Genomic DNA, 21,322 nt, shown 5'->3' on the forward strand with positions numbered 1-21,322 from the left:
GTTAGCTTGGGGGACCCTCGCCGGTGCCCCGGGAGTCGCCATTTATTTGGCCCTTTTAACGACGGGTGCGGGTCCACCAGAGCCTCCTCCCGTTGGAGAGGGCGCGTGCCCTCTGCCGGAATGAGCCCCCTTAGGCCCCTTGCCCGCCTTTCCTCTACGGCCAGCCGCAGAGGTGTTTTGCCCAGTATGAGAGCCCGCCAGTCCGCTCGATACAGGGTTGTAGGAGCTACCAGTTTTACGGCCGGCACCTCCCCCCCCCCGTCCGCTCGTACCGGGTACTGCTCTCCCCTGGTTCCCCGCGCTCCTGCCCCCCAGCCCGCTTGGGCCAGGAGCGGGTGGTGCCGAACTGGTGCTTAGCCCAGCCGACCCCACTCCCAGGCCAGTCGAGCCAGGTGCTGCAGTCGCCGGGTTAGTGTGCACCTCTGCAGCTGCCCCCGAGGCAGAACCAGTATTGGCTCCTCTCACCCTGAACACTATCTTCCGGAAGCCAATATTGACCCGAAAGTCACGTGCGCGGAGGGTCTCAACGGAGATCTCGTCGAGGGAGATGGCAGCAATGATGCCTGCTCCGTCGACCTTCTCGTTGAGGACCCTCCAGTGTTCAGGGTAAAGCCCCTCATTCTGGTATCTGATGGTGTCCAGAGCCTCAGAGACAGAGGACGCATCAGTCGCCGGAATGAGGGTGGTTGCAATCCATGGCTTTGGAAGCTCGCTATCCTCCATTATGGATAGGTTCGCCTCAGGCCATGGCTTGCAATTTGGGACTTCGCTCACAAGCCAGTCTTTGCTGCGTTGATTCTCACAGGTTACGAGAATCCATCCTGCCTTGTGAGTAAAGCCCAGAAAGGACGGTCCAGCGCCTCTGTTGTCCATGCACCTCCCTTTTGTGTTCAGGGAGGTGACCAGGGCCGCACGAACCGAACTCATTTGCGCGTCTGTCATTGGCACCACATTTCGGATGCCAACTCTAGTCGCGCCCGCTATGTCCCTATAGCTGAGAGTCGGGTTAGTACCCCGCCTCACAGGTGTAGTGGACAATTTTGGAGCCTTGCTCGGCTTCTCCTTGGGGGAGTTGTCCTCTGGTCTGCCCCTCTTGAGGTTAGATCGCTGACCATCCGGTTGAGTCGAGCAAGGTTTGCCTGCCTGAAGAATGGCCTCGTTGAGTTCGAGACCCCCCTTCAGGAGCCTCCACATTCTCTTTTTACCTGCCCCACTCAAGCGTCTAAACGCTGGATTGGAGTAGATGTTGTCGGGCGGGGCAGGTTTGCACGAGGGCTGAGCAGAGGTGGTATGACCTCCGTCCTCCATCATAGCATCCCGGTCCCGCGCCGAAGGTGTTCCAGTTGGTGCAGAGTCACTAGGCGTCCCCAGCTCCTGGAAAATACCAGTTGGTGCTGAGTCAGTCTTACTCCTCTGCTCCTGGTCTAGTCCACCAGAGGTGGATGGTAGAAAATTTGACATGTTTGTATCCATGCAAGTCCCACGAGTAGCAAGGGAAATAAAATGTCGCAAGGCCTCAGAGCCCCGCATGAGACCCGAAGGGCAAGATACTGCCTCGATTTGCCCCGGTTTCGAGGAGACTCCGTTCAAGACTGATTAACCCATCAGCCATTCATCCATCGGCACGGGTCGTGTGACACCTTGGATTGGGTATTTGGGAAAGAATACTAGCAGTACTTTCCCAAGGTACTACTGCCACCGTTTTTGAGGGTATTTAATGCCTCAGGGTTTGTGGTAACCGTGGTCAGGATAATTAACCGCCGCCTGTTGTTCGGCGTTGTCAGCTCGTTTTGCACCACCCAGGGGACACGTGTAGGGCGGGCCCTGTTGAAGGACAGGGTGGTAACTCCTACGGACGCGAGCGACGTCATCCCCCTATTTTTACTTTAGGTAAAACAGATATTTTACCTCTTGTCATAACAGAAATGCACACAGATATATATTTTAAGACATGACACACCAGTAGGGATCTTGTATTAGTTGTCAATCTATATCTTCAATTGAAATCTTAGTTTATTGTACCTTAATCAAGTTTAATCTTTTTATCGTTGCGTTCATCTTCCTCGTTGAGTTCGTCCAAATGCCTCTTATTCCTTGTCACATTGCTGTCTTTGTTTTCTTTGTCTGTATCTTTTTTGCTTTTCTTACCTTTACCTTTATCTTTGGATACATAATACTCGTCCATTTTGTGACTATCTTCGCCTGTTAGTTCTTCCAGTTCTATGGTTTCATCTAGTTCCTTGTTTATGGGTATGTCAGTCTGTTTGTCTGCTTGTTCCTCTTCATCGTCTGAATGTATGATGTTACGCTTTGGTTTGGATTTTGAACTGCCAGCTGGAATGAGAAATAAAATATTTGTTCCCATAGTATAGATATTCAATCTGACCACAAGTCAGAATCACAAGTTTGTTAATGTTTGTTTTCAGTCCTTATTGTAGATTTTTATTTAAATATATATTAAGTAATAAAATTAAAAATATCAATATATCAAAATTAAAATGCATGAGTTGTCTGTGCTGCCTTAGGTTAAAGAACTAACTAGCTAATCACAACTATTTTTTGGTACATATTCAAAATTAACTCTTCATTAGTTTCACCGATCAATCTCCTTCGTGCCTTCTTTGACGGCCGACTGGCGCAGTTGGCAGCGACCCTGCTTTCTGAGTCCAAGGCCGTGGGTTCGATTCCCAAAGCTGGAAAATGTTTGTGTGATGAGCATAAGTGTTTTTCAGTGTCTGGGTGTTTATATGTATTTTCTAAGTATTTATGTATATATAATTCATAAAAATATTCATCAGTTATCTTAGTACCCATAACACAAGCTACGCTTACTTTTGGGCTAGGTGGCGATGTGTGTATTGTTGTAGTATATTTATTTTATATTCTTCATCTACAAGACCTTGGCGAAGTACCTTGTGCCCCGTTGGCACAGACAAAAGCCATAAACAAGAATTGAATTGAAGTCAGAATCAAAGTCAAAAATATCTTTATTCAAGAAGGCCCATAGGTGGCACTTTTGATGTGTACATTACATGAGAATTGTCTTGCGCTTTCTTTAGAAATTTACACTCCCATCTGATGTTCACACCAAAAGAAGTACAATTTCTAAAGTTATCAGTAAGGCTTAGCCAAGAAATATAACAAACAAAAGTGATCCTTTTTGATGGATGGATTTTTGATTGAAACAGTTATTTCCATTATTATTTAAATCACATAATATGTAAGCTTATAAATAACAAAAGTTAACCAATCAGTGTAGATATTAAAATTTCTTAAACCACCTACCTTTAAAGCTATAACTGAACCGTTCAAGCTTAGCAATAAACAATCTGGTAAGAGATTTTGAGTTTGATTCCCATTGGAGGATGATATTGGGAATTCAGAATGTCAAACTGGGCAAAATGTCTACCGCATTTTACGCTGAGCGATTATCTGTAACTCATAAACATAAACAGTTTAAGAAGACAGTTAATAGTACAATACCTTGAGCTGTATCCTCTTCATCACTCTGGGTCTGGGCCTGGTTCTGTATGAAGAAGTTGGTGATAGGTTTCTGCCATTTCGGAGTTTCTCGTGGACACACTGTGTTGCCTCCGGAGTAACTTCTAGAAGATTTGTCACTACTGGAACCTGCAAACGACAAATAAAGGTAATAACGAACAAGCATGGAGTACTGTAGTCACCTGTGGGGTGGCTCTGCCAAGTACCAACTTGAAGCTTTGGATTCGGTGGATCGTCGCGCCAGGAGAATTATAGGCGACAATTCGTTAACGCAGGCGAAACTACATAGTCTCCAGCACCGACGCATTGTTGCCTGTTTATAGGTTTTTTACCGGATATACTTGGTGAGTGTGCTCAGGAACTTCACAATCTTGTTCCCCCTTCCCCGTTCTACCACAGAACAGCGAGACACCGAGAGCGGTGGCATCCTTATGTGGTTGATATCCCATCAACACGCACAAAACGTTTTTTATCCACGTTTCTGATACGTGCCGCTAAGATGTGGAACGCCCTCCCGGTAACTGTGTTTCCTGCCACGTATAATTTAAGTACCTTCAAGGCTAGAGTGAATAGGCTTTTTCTAGGCAAGCGTGCTCCAACCTAGACCTCATCATTGCTTTCTAACGGGCATGATTGTCGTCAAACGCTGGCCTATCGTTAACCTAGGTGTTTCACTGACTATGTATTTTATTTATTGATTTAATCACACACCACTAAACAGTTATCGACTAAACAGTTAGTAAAATAAAGGACAAATGTATAGAATACAAAGACTGGAGAAGAATATAAAAGTCTACTTATAAGAAGTAAAATATTAGATTTCACTCAATAACATACCTGCTGAGGTGCTGCTAGGTGGCGGAGCAGCACTGCACCTGGCCTTGCTGCTCTTACCAGTTGCAACTGAAAATAACAGGAAAAATATTGAGATTCTTGTTTTTTTTTAGTATACTGACGGTAGTCAACTGTGTGTTCGGGAAACTTCGTGACATCTTTTCGTCTAAAATCCCCCAGTGCCTGAAGACTGAAGTCTTCGAACAGTGCGTGTTGCCAGTGATGACTTACGGATCACAGACATGGTCGCTAACTATGGGCCACATAAGAAGGCTCAGAGTCACTCAGCGGGCGTTGAAGAGAGCTATGTTAGGAGTATCTCTACGTGATCAAAACAGAAATGAGGAGATCCGTAGAAGAACTAGAGTTACAGACAGCTCAGTGATTCACGAAGCTGAAGTGGCAATGGGCGGGGCACATAGCTCGGAGAACTGATGGACGTTGGGGCCTAAGGTGCTGGAATGGCGACAACAAAGTCTTCCTTCCAAAGCTTGTTGTAGACTAGAAGCTGGGTAAGCCTGAAGAAGGCGTGAGGATGGAGACCAAAATAGGTTTTAATTCAAGGAAAACATACAGTTCCCATAAGATTTGTAAAAAATAAGTGTACCAAGAATGCGGGTAACAGCTAGTCCTTTTAAAAAAAGTATCAGCTTAGTTCTGTTTTGTTATACACAGTGAAATGTACTTGCATTACGTATAAAATACTAATGTTTTTCTTTGAATATTAGTAAATACAAAACAATGACTATGATACCTTTAGCCGCCACCGACGCTCTTGTTCGTGCCATAATTTAGTTACTTCGTATTTCGTATGTTTCTTGCAATGTTTTTTATCACATAACACGCAAGTTTCACTAAACAAATTACGAAGTGCTGTTGTTTTTAACAAACATAGAGTGCAGTTAAATATTTCCAGTAAGTAAGATCTTTAAAATTATCAACAACAAGAAGTTAAACTTGGAAAATGGAAACAGAACAAAATTGCGCCAAAATCTTAAAATGTCAAGCACTGGTCCCAGACCATAATCTAGTAATCTAGTATCCAGACCACTATCCAATGATCCAATCAAACGTCTCACGCATTGAGCCAAAGAGTAAATGCATTGAGCTCTATTTTATAGTACAGTGGTCTAACGTCTGTTATTGGTTGACACCATAGACAAACACTACACATTTTATAGTCTTTATAGAGAGATATGAATCTGTGGAGAAATATTTATTGTGTCAACTTATGGAGGGTAGAGGTAAGGAGAGTCATCTTATATGGGAGAAAAGTTGAAAAAGTGTCCAGTTGTTGCGCTAAATAACAGTTCAAAAATCCTCCACAATGGCGCTGGTGGATGCACACGGTATGGTATGAATGTAGCAATCGTAGATGAATTGAAGTATGCCGAGTTAAAAAATTTAATGTCATTATCGACTAAAGTAGTTAATTATTGAGAATTTCAACAACTTACGTTGTACAAAATATTGTGGTAAATATAACCTTACAGATTTATTAAAACCAAACGTGCGTTTAGAGTGATTTTATTTCGTAAATAGTACGGTATTTATATTTGGCGCTTCTTTTAAGAGTTACCCTGATGCAAATGTGGCGCCATCCTAATTTAATACATTTTGACGACACTTTTTCATATACACAGATGACTCTCCTTACCTCTACCCTCCATAGTGTCAACTGTTGTAAACTAATTATTTGTTTATTTTTTTGTGGATTACTGTCAGGAATTTACGACAACATTTAACAATTTTAATTTATTTATTTCACTTGTAGTTGAACACATTATGCACATACAATAAACGCCCAGTGCAGATACTATGATTTGTGAAGGATGTCTCAGTGAAGACAGGGCTGTATCCATTGTTGATAAAGAAAATTTGAGGATCTATGCCAGTTTCCTTGATGATGTAAGTAAAATATAGATCTCTTTGCGCATTTAAAAAATCTGTTTGAATGATTTAGACTTTTTTTATTCCACTACAAGTCAGCCCTTGACTGCAATGTCACCTGGTGGTAAGTGATGATGCAGCTAAGATGGTTGCTGGCTACATGTTAGGATGTATGGTAGTCATACCCCTAATCAGTTTCCACTACAGGTGGTAACTAGCCACGGCCAATGCCTCCCACAAGACCAGACCAGAGAAAATTAAGGAAATATAAATTCCCAAATTGCGCCAGGGAGTTTGTCAAAACACTACAGACTACAGGAACAATGCATTTTTCCACAGTAAAAGTTAACCTTTTAATCTAAGCTACTATAGAATTACCATTTTAGCGCATTTAAAGTTTGTATTTGCAAAAAATCCAATTAATAAGTTGCTGTGTGAAAGAAGTGAAGGATTTTGTCACTTACAGTTAAAACACACAAGTGAAGAGGAGTTTTCGTGACAAAAAAATGTCTTACCATATTATGCAAAAACCAAATAGGTAAATAGTCCATCCACCAAAAAATTGTAAAGAAATCCTAAAGATTGTAAAATTATGTTGAAAAAGAGCAATCTTCTGAGTTTTGTTGGCAATCTCATTCTAAACTGGTTGTAGAGTCACTACAAACAGACTCACTTTATGTTCCAGCAGAGCTTATTAGTTGAATTAAATGAATTTTGAATTCTGAATTTTTTGAATTTGTTGGTTGGTACCATTTCATTCGTTTCACATTTCACTATTGCAGGAATGCACTAACAACAGTGTAAAACTTTGTTGGGAATGCAGGGCACTATTGAAAAAGTTCCTGAGATTCAAGCAGCAAGTGAGATGTGCTCACAGTACTTTAGTTAGATATTCGGTAAGTATCTTGTATGTTCTTTCAAAATAACCGTATCATGCTGGAAGGCTTTTTTAATATATAGCAATAGCTAATGGCCAGGGGCTCCCAACCTTTTAAGGCCAGCAGCTTACAGCGGTAAGTATCTTGTATGTTCTTTAAAAAAAACTGTATTGTGCTGGAAGAATTTTTTTATCATGATACGCCAGCTAATGGCCAGGGGCTCTCAACCTTTTTAAGCCAGCAGCTTACAAGTTAGAAATTTGTGATGGCAAGGCGTTTGTGCCCTGACCTAGCTAGTTAAATTATCTGTATGGTACGGTACGGTTTACGGTTTGCAGATAGACGCAAAAAATAAAAATCTCTCAATTTCTAAAAGTGGTGATCAAGCTGTGTCACTGCTGCAGAAAAACTATCATCAATATTATTTTTCTTGAATTTTAAGTACATTCAGCTCTGAAAGGAAGCCCTGAGCTAACCCATAACATAAACTGTTTCATTTCTGTTGGTGAAATGTTTGAATGAAATGGATTAGGTTATGAATTTAAATATATTTTTGGTCAATAGTATTCTGGAAAATATAAAAATTCATTTTACTTCCTGGAATAGTGGGCAACACTGCACTGGATCTCTTGTTATTATCTTTATAAATCCATTAACGGCCCACTACAGGGCACGGTTTTTCTCACAGCATGGGAAGGGTTTATGGCAGTAGCCCATGATGCTGGCTCAGTGCCAATTGGTAGACTTCACACACCTCGTAGCACCCTGGGGCATGCCAATTTCCTCACCATGTTTTAAATGCTTAAATAAAAAAGAGTGGGTACCAAATTCACTGAGTCAGAATTATTGCAAATATAAAAGAAATTGGCTGACAATGATAGTTTAATATGTATACTAAATTTCCAGAGAAACATCTCCAGGATTTATTAATTAAATTAGAGGAATGCTTTCTCCGTGCAAAATTTCGCCAATATTAGTTAAGTTGTGAAGGTGGAACAAAAGCTATTTATTGAAATCACCAGGTAACATTTCCCCGGTGCTTTTCCAGGATAGGTATCATAGTCCGCCTCCTGGATGGAAGTAAATAGTGTACGGCTCAAATTCGTCAAGTTCTGTGCAAAAATCAAACCGACACACTGTGGCATGTACAATATTCATTTGGATATGAGTTTCAGGTGCCCCAGTACAAATGTTCTCCAAATCACAAAACAACGGAATGCAAAAACACAATTGATACTGATCACGAAGCACAGATCTTATCGGAAACCATCTTATCGGAAACCATAGTGAAAACAGAAGATGGATGGAATACTAACCTAGCTGATTTTGATCACAATGATAAAGATATTCATGTTACAGAAAAGGTGAGTTATGCGGTAAGAAAAAAAAAAAAAATCAATTGATATATTATGAAAATATAACATTGTCATCTAGCCGTAAAGTAAGAGTAGCTTGAGCACCCATAGCTAAGATGAATATTTTTTATGAATTACTTATAATATACAGATAAACACCCTGGTACTAAAAACATTTCTTATCATCACACAGACATTTTCCAGTTGTGGGAAATGAACCCACAGCCTCTGACTCCGAATGCGACTGCAAATGAATGAATTTAGGAATTAGCACAAACTTATATTTTGTATAAATCGAATGGTTGGCTTGTTAGGATGTGTAGGACGATATTTTGTGTAACAATACAGATATTCAAGATTCAATAAAATAAAAATTCATTCAATTCGAGTTGAGTCGATTGGTTTATAAGCATATTATTTTGTCTCACGAAGACTTATCTTATCATAAATATATTGCCAAGCTTCTGTGTTTAAACTTTTCACGAAGAGATTCCTGTAAACTACCAATGGAAATTTATTGTTTTCCCAGAACCAAAAGTAGCCTATGCTACTCTCCGTACTTTCAACTAACTCCAAAAATCAAGTCAACTGATTGCTTAGTTAGGGCATAAAGGACAAACAAACAAAGAAACATATTTTGGCATTTATAATATTAGTATGGATCATTTCATGTCATATATGACAAGTTCACACATCTTATATCTTTAAATAAGCAATTCTTGTATATATAATATAATTGGAATCAGAAAATGTCATTTTATTTGTTACTTCGTGCAGACAAAGTTGCACAGGTCAGCTAGTATTATGTAACATGACATAAATTTATTTGTAACATTCCAGGTGCCCCGGTACAAATGTCTATCGAATCTTAAAACAACTGAATGCAAACACACAATTGACATTGATAACGAGAGAGAAATAGTAACGGCAACATTCGTGAAAATAGAAATCGAATCGAGCACAAGCTTAGCAGACAGTTACCACGATGAACTGGCTGATCACCTTTCAGCTGATGAAGATGACAGTTTCAATAATGATCCTAAAGGAAATGATGATGCAGAAAAGGTGAGTTAATTATCAAGCAAACTTCTTCTTAGTAATATTTTAGTTATTTATGCAACTGTTTTATACTTAGTAATCAACAGTTGCATACAGACTTTTCTCATCATATCAACCCACTACCAGTTTACTACAGATCACGGGTCTCCCCCCATAATGAGAAGGGGTTAAGGCCGTAGTCCACCACACTGGCCCAGTGCGGATTGGTGGACTCCACAAACCTTTGAGAACATTATGTAGAACTCTCAGTCATGCAGGTTTCCTCATTATGTTTAGTGTGCTAGGCCTGCTGGTGTAAGAATGACATGAATTCATTTTATTTTTCAGACATACGTTAGAGATGATTCTTCATTGGAAACGCCTGAATTGAAAAGCAAAGCAAAAAAACGCAGTCAAACCACTGACGTATTCGACGAGTCGGACGATGAACCACTGAAGGACAAAACTAAGCCTAAAGCGAAGCGGGATAAGAAAAATGAAGGTATCATATCTTTTTTTGTCTTTTTAATATATTCATTAGATACTCTTATACCACTGCCATTACAAAAGTAATAGATAAACAAATATATTTTGAGATTTTCAAAAAACTTTGCAATTTTTAATATTTCTTTAAAACTGTTGAATTTTTTATTCACTTTGCTATTCACAATTGATCCGTTTGAAAAAAAAAAAATTGATTATGATATTTGCCACTAGCCAGCTAGTGGCAAATATCATAATCAATTTTTGGCGTACAAGTCAAGAAGCGTGGAGCATATGACATATACTTACGACCAATACAAATTATTATGTTTGAATAGCGGAAACTACACAGGCGTCTGTCGTAAGCGTTACTTCCGTCAGATAAAAATCTGAGTTACTAGTCGCGCCTAAAGAAATTTTACGTAAAAAAATGATGATGATGATGGTGGTGGTGGATAAAAGAAATGATGATGGTGATGGTGGATAAAAAATGATGGAAGTTGGTGGTGGTGGATAAAAAATGATGGAAGTTGGTGTTGGTGGATAAAAATTATAGTGATTGTGGATAAAAATTGTTTGTGGATAAAAATGATGGTGATAGTGGTGGATAAAAAATGATGGTGATGGTGGTGGATAAAAAATGATGGAGGTTGGTGGTGGTGGATAAAAATGATAGCGATGGTGGATAAAAAATGATGATGATGATGGTGGTGGTGGAAAAAAAGGTTGCGATGGTGGATAAAAAATGATGATGATGGTTAAAAAATGATGGTGGTGGATGAAAAATGATAATGATGATGATGTCTGTGTGTCAGGCGCGGCGCGGCGCGGCGGGCGGCGGCAGCAGGCGCCCGGGGTGGTGAGCAGCGCCAAGGTGCTCCGCAAGCTGCAGAGACTCAACGCGGACGCCGACCAGCTGGAGATGGTGGTGCTGAGCTGGGACCAGGTGCGCCTCACACTCAGCCAGCCAGTGGCTCTCGACTGGCTGTCCCGGCTACCTTCCACCGTGCACCGGCACGCAGTTTAAGTACCATCAATAAGTACCCCGACACCCGTAGGCTTATAGAAAAGTCCTATTATAGTGTAAAGGACTACGTAATCGATAAAAAGGCTTGGGTGTCAATTATTGCTCTAACCAACTAGCTCTTCTAATAATTACAAATGAGAATGTGAGATGGTGATAAAACAAAAACACTCGGCTAAGTTTGTTGTGGGCTTCTTCTTAGACCAGGACGCGTTTGGAACCCTCGTAGCTTTAGTTTAAAGTTTACGAATGTGGTTATCGCCATCATCTCACTACCGTGTAATTCTCATGTAATGTACGCATCAAAATTTCGATATGGGCCTACTTGAATAAAATAATTTTTGACTTGACGCTCATTCCAAGTATTAACTTATGACTACGCTATTAAAAATAAAAGACCGACACGCGCATAGTACCTACGCTACACAACGCGTACTTAATAAAGTAACAGGGGTCAAATGATTTTAATTTTACATGAATGAATGAATGAATGAATACACTTTTATTGTACACCACATAAACATAACAAATTAACAGTAAAAATTTAACAAAAGGTTTACAATTTGGCGGCCTTATCGCTACATAGCGATCTCTTCCAGGCAACCAAAGGCGTTAAAAACAGCTCAAGAAGAGAGGTAGGCGGTGCATTTAACTGTACTGTGTTGCAAATAAACATGCATAAACCTATATATACAAATATAATATGATATGATATGATACATGTGATGTTAGGGCTATATCTGATATCATTCAGTAAACACAATAGCAGTGAATTACTCAAGAAGCTTATTTCCCATAAATTAGCTTTTCAGTTTGACAGATAAGTCACAGAGACATTACATAATGTTCCTCTAAATCCTGTGAAGTATTATATCGGGTTTTGTTTACACGTTGTATATTAAAAAAAATTGGTTGCCTGTAAAGTCGGTATACGGGCGAAAGTTTTACGTGACAACGACTTTGAGTGGTAAAATAATTTTAATGTGAATATTCATTCGTATAGTAGGAAGAAGGATGAAATAATAGTATAAATTTAAAACATTTATTTATACAAAGAATTATATTTAAAACATTAATTTATACAAAGAATCTCGCACTGAATTTCATATTAACAAAATTTTATTTTTACCTTTACACATACATACGTATTTATATACAAATATACATACAATAACTTGCAATACATTTGCGTACAATGAAACAGCGTTTACTACAAAGGGACGCGTGCCTTTCACTTTTTATGTCTGTCTCTCTCGCTCTTAGGCGGGCGCGTGCCTTTCACTCGCTCTCATTGTGAGCGCATAACGTGAGCGGAGCGTAACGCAGTTTCTTGAAGTGTCACCCGGCAAACCAATTTATAAGACGTTGTCACGTCAAAAAAAAATATGGTTAGTTTTCCCCATGTTTTCTTAATCCTAAGGTTGCCTGGCAGAGATCTACTACGCGATAAGGCCACCTTTTGTATTCTGCTTCTATATTTATTTATGGATCCTTTTTTTTTTTGTAGTTGGCAAATAAAGAGTATAAATAAACAAATCAAGAAGTTGGCTCAGGGCGAATTTGTAACCCTCCTAGCTTTACCTTCACTCAGGTGGAAGAGGAGCGTCAGAAGGCTCTCAAGAGCCACGTGTTCCTGCGCCACGAGCACCGCTGCTATACCTGCGTGGTGGGCTTCAACCACCGTTGCAAACTCGACGACCACATCGCGAAGAAACACGATCCGGTAAGTGAGCAGTTTTATAACTTACTTAAGTATTGTATTGGTTTTAAGTATTGTATTGGTTATAAAAATAAATAATAAATAATTTACGCGCTATAAATAAGGAAATTTATTTATCCGAGTGAACTTTCGAAGGTTCACTGCGACGCGAGTTAAACCTCTTTAGAACTAGTAAGTATTTACGTTACCAAATACACTATGCGAATGCTTAAACAAAGTAATAAGCAGATATTACTTATTGCATCTCCATGTCTCAGAGAGCACAAGAAGCCAATGATCCGTTATTTCATCACTAACACCAGATAACACTCGCTACGTGAGAGGCGGAATTATCTAAATACGCCAAACCGCGTAAAGATTCACGACTCTCTCTAAAAAGGCCTGTATTGCTTTCCCCCCCCCCCCCACAGTCGCTCGGCACTGTGGAGTGCAGCGTGTGCAACGTGCGGCTGGCGAACGTATTCGGGCTCAGAGCGCACCGACGGAGACATGTGGCCAGGTAATTATATCGTTTTCGGATCCAGAATACATCTTAAATTATAATGTATTGTGAGACCTAGAGTTTTTGGCAATAGATGGCGTTGTCGCCTGTGCGGAGCGATGTGGTCGCGTGCGGAGATCGCGGCAGATCACGTGTCGCGCGCACACGGTGGCAACACGCCCGTACACACGTGCCACGTGTGCGGCCAGCGTGAGACGTGAGTACCCGTTGCGAGACAGGCCTGGTATTGTTACTGTAATAAAACTAATGCATTTTAATTAATAAAAAAAATAAAATATTGGAAAAGTGAAAAAACAAATAAGTAAATTGACACTCATATAGCTGTGAACAAAAAAAGTAATTTGCCAGCTTTTTGTGGTGGCCATTTTATGGTATCGACAGCGGTGATAGCCAAAAGTTCGATCCTTGGCCTCCAACTTTTCAGAGTTATGTCCGTTTTTAAATCATTAGACAATTAGAATAGCACTTGCTTTAAAACTGAACCAAAAAACATCGTAGAAAAACGTATAGCAATCCGCACTTAACCACCGTGGTGGACTACGGCCTAAGCCATTCTTGGACTCGTGCCTTGTGTAAAGACAATATCGTGCGTCAACTTGTTTATATACTCATTGAGAGTACCGGCGCGCAAGTAATGCCGTGACTCTGAGATACCTATACGCTGTAATTAAACTATTAATGGCTTGATAACGATGATGGCGACGGGACAATCTTATCTTATCTATTATTTGGTCAACAGAACTCTAGGGAGACTGAGGATTCACGTCAGCACTCATTCCGAGAAACAGAAGTGCGAGCTCTGCGGGAAAATGTTTAGAAACAAGGAGTCGCTGAGAACACATTTGTTGTGAGTACGCTCTCATCTAAACCACGTTTGCTTACCGCTTTGCTATTACCGCGTTATCATGAGGGTAAATCGTAAATTTCACTCACCCCAAACCAATGTGAATTTATAACAGAACTTCAGAATATATTAAAGAAAAAGAAAACGATAACGTGATAATATTTATAACAATATAATCTTATTACACAGTTAACTAAACTGTTATTTGAAATAATGAAATATTAAAATATTTAATATTTCATGATTAAATGATCCGCTTCTCTACTATCGCCAATGCAATTACCTTGCAATTACCTTTGATTATCATGTAATTATTATAAATAATATCTGCAAATAGTTAGAGAATGATTTTAAATTAAATAGTGAATCGGATATAAAATTAAACTGGTAAAATTTATTATTTTATTGTAATCTTGTTATTAAAGTATACAATCAAAATATTTTTTGTGAAGATATTTTTAATGACTCCTGCTTTTATTTATATATCTGATCTCTGAATATAAATATTATTTTAATATTCTTTTTATGCTAATGTTTACATGCCTTTGAATAGGCTAAAACATTTTTATTGCAAATACACATTCATTTAACTTGAAAAAAGTCTGGTCGATTGTGTTTCACCAATCTTCTCTATGTATCACATTATATAATTTTTTGTACGATTGTACATGCAATATAGCACAGACATTTGGTATCCCTCAAGGATGTGTATTGGGACCGACTTTGTTTCTAATATACAAAAAGGACTTAGGTGATTTATAATTTGACAGTGGCCACCATGTGTTCTCTCATCCCGATTGCACTGCTATAGTTTTAAGCACGTTTTATCTTATCTTTTAAAGCTAAATACTGAAGAATCAAATTTGTATGCATAATTTGATTCTCAAATCTCATACACTCCATTCATTTATTTGTTCGTTAAATCATTCACTCACTCATTTTTTTTCCAGTATACACAAAGGGGAGAAGGAGCACGCTTGCCCGCGCTGCGACAAAAAGTTCCTGTTCAAAAAGGCAATGGAGGTGCACTGCATATCCCACGACGCCTCGTCGCAGCTGTATTGCTATGAGGTACTTCTATTCAAATTCCAAATTCTTATTCAAATTCTTTATTTGGGAAAAATATGGTAGGTACTAAACACTTATATATAGATGTTACCATTTTGTGTTTCACGCATATTTCGTCGTTCACATCAACGTCCAAATATTGAGGTAAATTAAAAAGCATAATATATCTAGTCAAATATTTTTGTGCAATAAAATTCCTTGACTGAATAAAATGAATTTTGTAAGAGCCATTTCTTCAAAGCTGGTTTGAATCTACCCAAAGGTAAAATCTGTATATTTTTTCGTAGCAGGTTTGAAATCTTAATGCACTAAAAGCTTTTTAAATAGGTAGCGGTCTTCGAAGCTTTATAAAAGATCAATCTTTCTGTATTCCTACCATTTCTCAATTCTTTTATTCGCTTCAAGTATTGAAATCATTTCATTAATAAATAAATAATAATAATAAATAAATATACTACGACAATACACACAACGCCATCTAGCCCCAAAGTAAGCATAGCTTGTGTTATGGGTACTAAGATGACTGATGAATAATTATATGAATAATATACATAAATACTTATAATATACAGATAAACACCCAGACACTGAAAAACATTCATGTTCATCACACAAACATTGTCCAGTTGTGGGAATCGAACCCACGGCCTTTGCTCAGAGAGCAGGGTCGCTGCCCACTGCGCCAATCGGCCGTCATTTGTAAATATTTCTTAATCTCGTATACATTTTATCACACACGTATACAGACGTCTGTATATAAATACAAAAATAGCCGATGTACTAATATAAAACCAAATAAAATCTAAAACGTCTTTGAAACCACCGCAGCGAGGTATAGTGTCCGAGATGTATCCATAAATGCACAAAAGCACTGCCTGCCCAATTTTTTTTATATCTTGATTATGAGCAGGATTTGTCCACACTCTTCTACGCAGAAATTAATATAGCGATATGTTGGTAACTCTAATTCTTCGGCTGATTTTCTCATTCCTGATTAGATCACGTAGTGATACTCCGAGGTTCATCGACCGCTATGAAAAAAAAATCAGAAATTGTAATAATATAAAAATATAAAATATAAATAATAAATCGGACCTTGGATCTTCCTCTGGGACCCGGGAAACACCCAGAAAATTGAATTTTCCGTAACCGTGTTACTGTTACTTGCAGTGCGATGTGAACTTCAAGAACCAGATGTCTTTCAACCAGCACATGAAGTACACCCTCAAACACGTGGACCCCGCTAAGTTGAAGTGAGCTCAATCCATCATTATTACTCCTTTTACTTCCTTCCCCTTAAAAACCCCCTGCACAAAATAATAATAAAAATTCTCCATAGCTACAACAATAACAATTATCTTATTTACTATATTTGAAATTAAAATTGGCCAAACCTATCTTAATATATATAAATCTCCTGTCACGATGTTTGTCCGCGATGGACTCCTAAACTACTTAACCGATTTAAAAATTAAATTGGCACACCGTGAGCAGTCTGCTCCAACTTAAGAGATAGGATAGCTTAGATCTTTAAGTAAAGTCACAATTTTATTTTATTGCAAATTATTTGTCTATAATTAATTGACAGTCACATGTCAATATATATATATATATATATATATATATATATACAACTATGCTCATCTAAGGCTTAGCGATACTGAATACTTTAAAAACCAAATCAAACGCAGACGAAGTCGCGGGCAACAGCTAGTAAATAATAAATAATTAGGATAATAATAGTCGTATTAACTTTGAAGGCAAAAAGTTTAAAAGTAGTAAATTTATACCTATTTGAATAAATAAATATACTACGGCAAAACTAGCCCCAATGTAAGCGTAGCTTGTGTTATGGGTCTATGAATATACATACAGACAAACACCCAGACACTGAACGTTGATGTTTGCAGGCACGCGTGCGAGTTGTGCGACAAGAGGTTCGTGAAGGCGGTGCGCCTACAGGAACACAAGCTGGCCGTGCACCTCAAGCAGACGCCCATCGCGTGCTCGCAGCCCGGATGTACCTTCGTGAGTGTGTCTCCCCCCCCCCCCCCCCCCCCCCTTTTTTTTTTTGTGTAGTTTAATGCGATAGCTTCTGGGCTCGATCCCCGAAATTGAGAAATTTTGATTTAAATTGCATTCCCTCTATCTAGTCTGGTGGCAGGCTTTGGCCGTGGCTGTTAGCCGGCATAAGAGAACACGTAGCCACTATCAATTTTTTTGGCATTTTAAATGGCATAAACATTAATCAGTTATGTATGCTAGAAACGAAGTTGGTCCCAATACACTTCCTTGAGGGACACCAAGAATACAACAATACAAAACAATGCACACTCCAATCGCTATACGCACTTCCATTCTATAATTGCTATCTAGAATGGCTTCAAACTTATTTTATTTCAAGAAGGCCTTACTCTATAAGCAAGGCGTTACTTTGCGGAATTCCATGATATATTATAAACATTACGCTTAATTTACAAAAAAAAATTAAGCTTATAATATTTTTTTGTTTTATTGGGGAGATTGGCCAGGAGAAAGTAGAAGTTATTTTTTATATTTTTTTTTATTCAGCCCCATCGTAACCTATAGATCCTTAAGATAGTCAATTATAATCGAATAGAATTATATACTGTGAATTTCTACGTCGCGCATTGTCTATGGTATTTTGATTTACATGAAGCTGTTGATGGCAACAAAGCTGTGTCAAATGGAACTTGTAATGTGTGCAGGCGTGCTCGTCCAAGCCCGTGCTGCGTACGCACGTGCGCATGTTGCACCGCAACGCGCGTGCGCGCCGCGACCACGTGTGCGACGTGTGCGGGAAGGCCTACTCCGTACGTACGAGCAGGCGCTCTGGTGCTTTGGCACGGCGCATGCTGCATGCATGGCGAAAGCTGCCGACATTACTCATTACATACAAAGCACAATAGGGAATATTAATATTAAAGTGAGAAACATTCGCCAAATCTTCTTTTAAATATTTTGACCAAGTCTTAACTATTTTTGAAATCATTAACTAACTATGACATCCCACCGATTGCATCAAAATGGCGGGTCAGTTGTTTTTTTTTTTAAATATTAAAATTAATACTAAAACTTAGTATTCAAAAATAGACAATCCTTTTTGGCGTTATTTTTGTTATCGATCAGCATGCATATTGCCTAATGAGAAGCATTTTTAGAAATTTTTGCAATTTTAATACAAACTTTGAACTTTTTAAGAGACATCGCCAAGATGTCAATGGGTAGTTTATTGTAGAATTGTATGCAATTTCCTTTCAACGAATCATGAATTTTATGTAACCTAGTATATTGCACTGTAAGTTTATTCTTACTTCTAATGTTTAAATTATTGCAGAAACATTTTTTCTTAAATTTAGAAATGTTTTTATGAACTTACATTAAATTTTCAAATATGTACTGACTATATACACTGTCATTATTTTAAAATCTTTAAATTTCTAATTTGTAATTTAAATATTTTAAAATAATCTTGGTGTGTAATAATTTGCATGTTGTACATTTTAATGCAATAGCATAAAAATAATAATAATAATTTTTATTTGGTAACTATGACCCGTCTACACTGTAACATAACAGAATAATTAAAAACTAAGCTAAATCAAAAGATCTTACATGAAATATTATTTGCTATATACAAATTAGAATTTCTGAGTCCAGACAGCACTACGTGGAGTTTTAATATACAGCTTGTAAATCGGAGAGTCGTATCTATTTATTAAACACTTTCAGAATGCCGTAACTGCTTACCCACGTTCTTTTTATTAAGGATGTTATTCTGATGGCAAAAAAGTCATCAGTATGAGTCGCGATTATTCCTGATGCACTACAATAACGTGGTAAGCCCAACGGCATTCTGAAACCATCATTATACTGTACTCATACTTTATACATTATAAAGTATGAAAATATACAATTCAAGGACAGGAAAATGACAGTTCCACAAGTGTTTTTAATACATTTGCAAAGAAAAAATTCAAAGGTAATAAATAAAGTAATAAAGCATTATGAATAACAAGTTATCGTAATACAGTCTGTCAGTCGTCAGACAGTCTGTCACTCGGTAATCAGTCGATCTGTCGGTCGACAGTCTTCAGTTAGTTTTGTCTGTCGTCAAGCACAGGGTTTTTGACCAGGGTATGGGACCATAAAGAAGGAATAATTATCATTTAATAATATTAATAATAATTTTTTAGTCAGGCTAAAAGAATGGATACAATAATAACATGAATGCCCTAACCTCTGCGGAAGGAAAACCTGTGTTACAGAGGATAGGTCCTTCCTGATGTCACAAAGGGTGCTTATTTGTTTTAAACCAATGTTTTATGAAATAAGAAAATAAAATTAAAAATTAAACAATGGAATGAAACAAGGAAAGTGGCAAAATTTTTTTTTTAGTGTAGGCAGTGCTTTTGTGCTTGTATGAAGTGCACGCCACTGTTAATCGGTCTATCTGGCTTAAGTGATAAAGTAATACGGCTATCTCCCTTATAAGCCCGACGGGCTATGGTTTCCACAGACTAAAAAGATACTAGAAGGGCATCTGCACAGCCACAGCGGCGCACGGCCGTACCGCTGCACCACGTGTCCCGCAGCATTCGGCTACCAGGCCGCACTCTACAACCACAACAAACTGGTGCACCTCAAGAATAAGGTGAGCAGGTTGAGCTAGAAATACAGTTCCTGGTGGGAGGTTTCGACCGTGACCAGTTACCCGACCCACAAAAATATCTGCAATAGCACTATGACTTAAAGAAACACATGTTCTTTCTGTTTTTCTAGGAGTGACCTTAGCTTGTAAGTGTAGCGCCATCTAGTTCTGTAATGGTAAGTAATTCATGGTCTGTATTCGCTGTATAGCGACATCGTCTGTATAGCGGTCTCCACATTACAGAACTAGATGGCGCCACAAAAATTTTGCATCGCGCTAGCCAAGTGTTCACGAAGAATGCCTATATATACAACTTCCAAAGATGAATGTTCGGACCTCGGTCCCCGAGCACGATCACCCGCTCGGAGGAAGATCTTCCTATTGTTACGGTCGAGCGTATCACCATAGCTCCCGTACAGAAAGCCTAGCGAGTAAACTCAGCTCGGCTGCATATGCAATCAGGAAAATTTGACAGCTTACCGATGTCGAAACAGCTAGCTACGGCTGGTTCATATCGCATACTATCACAGTATTATGTCCTATGGGATCTTGTTGTGGGGAAAAGCTTATTAATTGAAAGTATATCAATACTACAGAAAAGAGCTGTATATTTATTTAAATGATTGCTCGCAAAAAAACTCTTTGAGTAGACTATTGTATAGGATTCAATTAATTAAATTAATCAATGTTATGTTGTTCTGAATATTCAAATTAGACTATGCTGCGTTGTAATGTAATGAAATACATTACATTTTGCCTTAGTGTGCCATACTTTATTAAGGTTTTTGTAACAAATATATATAAAAGTTCGATATCAACATTAAACGACGTGGAACGCCCTCCCCGCAACTGTGTCCTGCCACGTATAATTTGAGTACCTTCAAGGCTAGAGTGAATAGGCTTTTTTTAGGCAAGCGTGCTCCAACCTACACCACACCTCATTATTGCTTTCTAACGGGCATTGTCTTCAAACGCTGGCCTATCGTTAATAAAAATTAAAAAAAAAAGATAGTGTCTAAACGCAACACAAAAGCCACACTAAAAGTGCACTTATTAAAAATATGTGTTTTTTTTTACAAGACTGGTCGCGGACGTGGCGCGGCACCGGCGTGGCCTGTCGCTGAAGAAAAGCCGGCGCCTTTACCTGTTGACCAGACCTGATGACGATAAATAGCACATCCCTATCAAAGACTTATTAAAATATACACGCTAATGATTGTTTTATTACTTAACTTTACTTCTGCATTAACTTGTTCCTTTTTTTATAAATTAAAAATGAATATAATAATATTTGGGAACCGACAGGATTTGAATCTGCGAAATTGAGCTATGGCTCTCCTAAAAAAAAAGTTTTTTGTTATATGCATATTAATGAAATTTTATGTCATAAACAACTGTGCTATTATTCTATGTTTCGGTATAAAGTAGTGCAGTCGTTTTCACCATGTTCGCTGTGGATACGGAATAGCAATATTTTTAGACCTAAGCATTTGCACCAACAAATATTGCAACT

General features: G+C 38.5%; 2 protein-coding genes across 2 annotated transcripts; one reads left to right on the forward strand and one right to left on the reverse strand.

Annotated features, from left to right (window-relative positions):
* Window positions 1-1,882: 1,882 nt before the first annotated feature.
* Window positions 1,883-5,376, reverse strand: LOC120635644 (PCNA-associated factor-like). The gene is made up of 4 exons (XM_039906689.1): window positions 5,090-5,376; window positions 4,339-4,404; window positions 3,484-3,630; window positions 1,883-2,334 (listed from the first exon to the last, which is right to left on the reverse strand). Exons 1-4 carry the CDS (start codon window positions 5,121-5,123, stop codon window positions 2,024-2,026), a joined length of 558 nt encoding a protein of 185 aa, XP_039762623.1. The 5' UTR covers window positions 5,124-5,376; the 3' UTR covers window positions 1,883-2,023.
* A 632-nt stretch (window positions 5,377-6,008) lies between these two features.
* LOC120635789 (zinc finger protein 846-like) lies at window positions 6,009-21,022 on the forward strand. The gene is made up of 15 exons (XM_039906949.1): window positions 6,009-6,243; window positions 7,008-7,121; window positions 9,299-9,523; window positions 9,845-9,998; window positions 10,795-10,925; window positions 12,595-12,726; window positions 13,134-13,222; window positions 13,299-13,421; window positions 13,965-14,072; window positions 15,020-15,140; window positions 16,308-16,390; window positions 17,048-17,165; window positions 17,867-17,971; window positions 19,678-19,812; window positions 20,890-21,022. The coding sequence occupies exons 1-15, from the start codon at window positions 6,154-6,156 to the stop codon at window positions 20,968-20,970; spliced, it is 1,809 nt and encodes a 602-aa protein (XP_039762883.1). The 5' UTR covers window positions 6,009-6,153; the 3' UTR covers window positions 20,971-21,022.
* The last annotated feature ends 300 nt before the right edge of the window (window positions 21,023-21,322 follow it).

The sequence above is a fragment of the Pararge aegeria genome, chromosome 27 (genome assembly GCF_905163445.1).
Source record: "Pararge aegeria chromosome 27, ilParAegt1.1, whole genome shotgun sequence".
NCBI classification, from domain to species: Eukaryota; Metazoa; Arthropoda; class Insecta; order Lepidoptera; family Nymphalidae; genus Pararge; species Pararge aegeria.